This window comes from Otolemur garnettii, unplaced genomic scaffold (assembly GCF_000181295.1).
Source record: "Otolemur garnettii isolate 467f Iridium unplaced genomic scaffold, OtoGar3 scaffold00065, whole genome shotgun sequence".
Taxonomy (NCBI): Eukaryota; Metazoa; Chordata; class Mammalia; order Primates; family Galagidae; genus Otolemur; species Otolemur garnettii.
The window spans coordinates 990,053-996,032 of record NW_003852460.1 but is presented as its reverse complement, the minus strand read 5'-3'; the positions used below and the strand labels follow the sequence as shown (position 1 = coordinate 996,032).

General features: G+C 49.1%; 1 protein-coding gene across 1 annotated transcript in view; it reads right to left on the bottom strand.

The window, feature by feature from the left end:
* Positions 1 to 4,738: 4,738 nt before the first annotated feature.
* Positions 4,739 to 5,980, bottom strand: part of CSF2RA (colony stimulating factor 2 receptor alpha subunit) — a 25,983-nt gene continuing 24,741 nt past the window's right edge. The window contains exon 12 of the mRNA XM_012807161.2: positions 4,739 to 5,041. Coding sequence (XP_012662615.1) covers positions 4,943 to 5,041 — 99 coding nt within the window. The 3' untranslated portion in view covers positions 4,739 to 4,942. The remainder of the gene's footprint in view (positions 5,042 to 5,980) is intronic.

The following is a 5,980-nucleotide window of genomic DNA, read 5'->3' as shown; positions in this document are numbered from 1 at the left end:
CATGCATCTCCACCACTCTGGGAGGATTGCTGCAAATTTATACTAAAGTGATAATGACTGATACAGGCCCTGCTCATAAATGCAGAACATCTCCATTTAAAAGAGGTGAAATGTCTGACGGGGCGGGGGTATGGGAGGTGGAATGGAGAATAAAAAAAGGAATAGAAAATAGGGACACTAAAAATTACACATTCTTATTTCACAATCTTATTGGGATCACCCAGTTCTCACTGTTTCCTGCTGAACAGCCATTACTAAAAGTGTTCTATTTTTGTTGCTATTGTTAGTAGAATTTTCTTCCCCCATCTGTCCACTCCAGGGCACAGTTTTTTGTTTTTTGCTTTTTTTTTTTAGAGACAGAGTCTCACTTTATCGCCCATAGTAGAGTGCCGTGGCATCACATAGCTCACAGCAACTTCCAACTCCTGGGCTCAGGCGATTCTCTTGCCTCAGCCTCCTGAGTACCTGGGACAACAGGCGCCTACCACAATGCCTAGCTATTTTTTTGTTTTGCAATTTGGCCAGGGCCGGGTTTGAACCTACCACCCTTGGTATATGGGGCCTGCACCCTACCCACTGAGTCACAGGTGCTGCCCCCAGAGCACAATTTTAAAGCAGAGAGGAGCACACCAGAGGTGTGGTCTGAGTTTCTTCTCCTGGTCACCGTTGCACGAACCCCTCACACCACCAGGTGTGATCTTTGTCACACAGAGACCCTGTCTTACACTCTAGACTTCTGGTGGGTAGAGATCTGGGCGTCTGGGAAGGCATGTCAGCACCTCAGTCCTCTAAAGACAGTTCTTGGTCTTAGGAAATGACCCACAATGCAGGGATTTCAGGCACCAAAGGTGATCACCCCGACCGATCCCAGAAAAGGCAGAAACATGTCGGTTTCCCCTGATTTTTTAGATGGGGCTGACTTTTCCCCTGCAGGAGCCAGAAAGAAGCCAGAGTGAGGCAGAAGGACCCTGGAGTTCAATTAACCCTGGAATTACAGAAGGGTCAACACTGCCACCGGAGGTCCTGCTTGACACAGCTCTCTGTCCTATTCTCACACACCCATAGAAACTCAGAGTTCTCTTGTCATTATCCGGTAAAACTCTTGAGAAATTCACAAATCAGGTGGTGCCTGTGGCTCAAAGGAGTAGGGCGCTGGCCCCATATGCCAGAGGTGGCAGGTTCAAACCCAACCCTGGCTAAAAAAAAAAAAAAGAAAGAAAGAAATTCACAAATTCATGATAATAGGGCTTTGAGTTTGTGGTACAGGCAGAAAAGTCATTGTTGGGAATGTCTGTAGCTGGAGCTCCCAAGCCCGGGGGCCAATCTTTAGACGTCCAGGCAGTTGGGGAGCTGTGGTTAATTAATTAAGCCATTGGAGGTTGAAGTTGGCTGTGACGGGAGTATTTACACCATGGGAATTGGCCACTGCTTACGTATCAGGACATTTTTTGTTTCCTCTTAAGTGGGATGGAGGATACAACCCACCTGCAAAGTCAGAGAAGCTTTTGGGAGATCACATCAGGTCCAGAATAGATGACCTGCTCCCTTAAATTATTTTAGGAGCAAGTAGAAGAAATGAGACCCTGTCCTGGGACCTGCCTGATCAGAGAGGAGGGCGCAAAGGTGGAGGATTGGTCCCTTGGGGGATTGTGCCCATTTTCCTAGGAAGCATTACCCAGAACAAGGATGAGGCAGTGGATGGCAGGTTGCCAGAAGCCCCTGTTGTAGGACAAGTTGAAATACGTCCCTATTCCACGTATTTCTGTGGTGATCAGGCTAGACACTCCAGTGATGCCTCCAATCTCTTGTTGATCAGTTTTGTAGATGGGATTGAAGCCCACGGCCGGCTGGCTCTCAGTAAAGATTATCTCCCCGACCCCCCAAAGGTGGGTGGGCCTCACCCAATCAGTTGACGAGGTGAAGGGAAGAAAGGGAGGTTTCTCGGAGAAAAAAGACGTCTCTGACTCACGGCTGCAGCTGCGTCAGCTCTTGCTTGAGTTTCCAGCCCGCCGGGGGGGGGGTTACATGAGAAGTTTGTCCTCCTCACAGTGATGGAGGCCAGATGTCTGAAACTGAGGGGTGGGCAGGGTCTCATTCTCTCAGGAAGCTCGGAGGGTGGGGTGGGGATTGTTTCTGCCTCTTGTAGCTCCTGGTGACGTCCAGTCCTCATTGCCTGCCTTCCACCATATCATGCCGATCTCTGCCTTTATCATCCTCTGGCCATCGTAGCATGGTGTCTTTCTGATATGTGCATGTTTCCCAGACCAAGTTTCTTCCTTTTTTTTTTTTTTCCAAGTCAAAGTCTCACTCTGTCATCCTGAGTAGAGTGCCATGGCATCACAGCAACCTCAAACTCCTAGGCTCAAGCAATCCTCCTGCCTCAGCCTCCTAAGTGGCTGGGATTACAGGTACCCACCATCACGCCCAGCTAGTTTTTCTATTTTTACTAGAGATGGGTCTCGTTGTTGTTCAGACTGATCTCAAACTCCTGAGCTCAAGGGATCCTCCTACCTTGGTCTCCCAGAGTGCTGAGATTAAGGCATTGAACCACTGTCTTGCGTGAAATTTCTCCTAAGGGCACTAGTTGTACTGAGAGCCTTTACCACACTGACAGACTCACTTTGATATGATCACATCTGCAAAGGCCATATTTAAAAATAATGTCACAGGGCGGCGCCTGTGGCTCAAAGGAATGGAGCACCGGCCCCATATACCAGAGATGGCAGGTTCAGACCCAGCCCCGGCCCAAAACTGCAAAGAAAAAATAAATAAATAACATCACATTCACACATACCAGAGGTTAGAAATGGAATCTGTCCCTTCTTTTGGGTGGGAAAACATAATTCAACCTGTATCTGGCAATTTTTGGAATTTCTTTTCTTTTCTTTTCTTTTTTGAGACAGTCTCACTCTGTCACCCTGGTACTGTGGAGTCATCATAGCTCACAGCAACCTCACACTCTTGGGCTCAACTGATCCTCCTTCCTCAGCCTTCCAGGTAGCTGGGACAATAGGCACTCACCACAATACTTGGCTAATTTTAGACATTGGGTTTTGTTCTCTTGCTCAGGCTGGTCTCAAACTCCTGAGCTTAGGCAGTCCAGCTGCCTCAGCCTCCCAGAGTGCCGGGATTACAAGTGTGAGCCACTATCCCCAGCCATCTTTGGGAATTTTTTGTATTGATTAGATATGAATTGGCTTCTTACCATTTCCTAGAAAGAGCATCTACTGACATTTGTTATGTTGGTTATTTGTATCTATCTATTTACTTATCTGTCTATATGTAGACATCTACCTATCAAAATCTAGGAGTATAGGTGGAGAAATAAATGAAAGATAGAAAGGGCGGTGCGTGTGGCTCAGTGAGTAGGGCGCTGGCCCCGTATACCAAGGGTAGCGAGTTCAAACTTGACCCCAGCCAAACTACAACAACAATAAAAAAAAATAGCCAGGCATTGTGGTGGGCACCTGTAGTCCTAGCTACTCGGGACACTGAGGCAAGAGAATCACCTAAGCCCAAGAGCTGGAGGTTGCTGTGAGCTGTGAGGCCACAGCACTCTACCAAGGGTGACAAAGTGAGACTCTAAAAAAAGGAAAGATATATAAATGATAGAGATGGATATCAATATGGGATAGATGATTGATATATAAACAGATAACAGATGACTGCTATATATATGTAGAGAGAGAGAGATGATTGACAGATAGATGGAGATTAGATGATCGGTGGATGGATAGATACATAGAAATAGATGGATAGGTGATCAATAGATGTCCACATCCTAATCCATGTGGGAGACAGAACAATGTCCCCAAAGATGTCCACGTCCTAATCCCATGTGGGAGACAGAATAATGTTCCCAAAGATGTCCACGTCCTAATACCATGTGGTAGACAGAATAATGTTCCCAAAGATGTCCACGTCCTAATCCCATGTGGGAGACAGAATAATGTCCCCCAAAATGTCCACATCCTAATCCCATGTATTAGAATAATGTCCCCAAAGATATCTACATCCTAATCCCATGTTGGAGACAGAATAATGCCCCCATCGATGTCCACATCCTAATCCCACGTATTAGAATAATGTCCCCAGAGATGTCCACATCCTAATCCCATGTGGAGGACAGAGTAAGATTCCCAGAGATGTCCTCATCCTAATCCCATGTGGAGGACAGAATAAGATTCCCAGAGATGTCCTCATCTTGACCCTGCATCCTGTGAGTCTGTTACCAGGCACAGCAGTGAATACTTTAAAAATGTGATTCATGCAGCGACACTAGTTGGGGAGCTGATCTTGGGCTATCCACGGACCTCCTGTGGGGTCTAAGTGTCTGCCTGTGGGAGAGGTTCAGATCAGTATGTGGAGATGTGCGGACGACAGCAGAGGTCAGAGCGAGCAGAGGCCTCCACCCACAGGACACACCGTGTTCTAGGAGCTGGAAAAAGTATGAAATGCATTGTTCTCTGGGACCTCTCGTAGGAAGCAGCCTGTGGAGCCCTGGAGTGCAGCCCGGGGAGACCCAGGTGGGACATGTAAGCTCTGGCTTGCTATGATTAGAAACACGTGCTGTTTCGAGCCACTTGGCTGTGGTCACCTGGTACAGGGTGGCAGGAAGCTGAGGCACAGCTCGACTGCAGTTGGTTGAGGAAATGAAAGAAAAATATGAGCAGACACAGAGGTGTCAGCGCTCGGCCCCATCCCCCTAGCTGCCTGCAGAGAGGACGCACACAGGAAATACTCCAACAAAGGTCATGGTTTATGGGGACACTCACAGTTGACTGGGAGGGAGCGCCCTTTCCCCAGAATGCGAGCTGGTTTGCCGCGTGTGTTTAACAAGTGAATAAAAAAATATAGAAAATTCTACGAAGGCTCACAGCATTAATATCAACAAAAAACCAGCTCCCAGAATCTCGGGAGGGGAGACTCCTGTCCGTCCACTTCACACGCCCTTCGAGGGTGTGGTGACTTCTTCCACGGCCAAGACCTCCTCATCCTCGATACTTTTCCGTGGGTGTGGCGTGAAGTCCTCCCATGGAACCTGAGGGCACAGGGCACAGAGCCTCAGATTTCCAAGGCCCCGGGCAGCCTGGGGGCTTCCTTGCCTGGAGATCTGAGACAAGTCTGTGTGTGTGCTTTTGGGGTTGCAGAGTGACCTGGGTGGCCTTGAGGAGGGCTTGTAACTGGATGCTGTGTGGATCATGGCACGTGCAAAGGGCCTGTGGTGCACAGAGCTCAGAGAGAAGGATGGGAGGAAGGAGGTGGCTGCTCCGGCTTGCCCTGGAGCCTCCGTGTGCGGACCACAGTGGTGCAAGGGTGGTGAGTGGGGTTCAGGGTGGAGGCTGGTGTCCCTCTCTGCGTCCTGTCCCTCTGTCACTCTCTGAGTTTTCCTCCCTCTCTGTCTCCCGTCCCCTCTCGGTCTCTGCCTCTCCATCTCGGCCTGTCTCGTCTCTCCCTCACTCTCTCCTACATCTGTCTCTCTCTGTGTCTGCATCTGTCTTTCTCCCTGAATCTCTCCCCTTCTCCCTTCTTTCTCTCCTTTTTTTAATTTTTTGCAGTTTTTGGCTGGGGCTGGGTTTGAACCCGCCACCTCCAGCATTTGGGGCCGGTGCCCTGCTCCTCTGAGCCACAGGGGCTGCCCTTCTTTCTCTCCTTTTTCTCAGTGTCTCCCTCCCCTCTCTCTGCATTTTGTCTTTCTCTCCCTGTTTCTGTCTTTCTGTGTTTTTGTCTCTATCTCTGCCTCTCCCTGCGTGTCTCTGTCTCTCTGTGTCCCCCATCTCTCTGTGTTCCCCCATCTCTCTCCATCTGTCTCCCCAACTCTGTCTTTCTGTGTCCCCCCATCTCTCTCCATCTCTCTGTGTCCCCATCTCTCTCCATCTCTCTGTGTCCCCCATCTCTCTCCATCTCTGTGTCCCCCTATCTCTCTCCGTCTCTGTGTCCCCCCATCTCTCTCCATCTCTCTGTGTCCCCATCTCTCTCT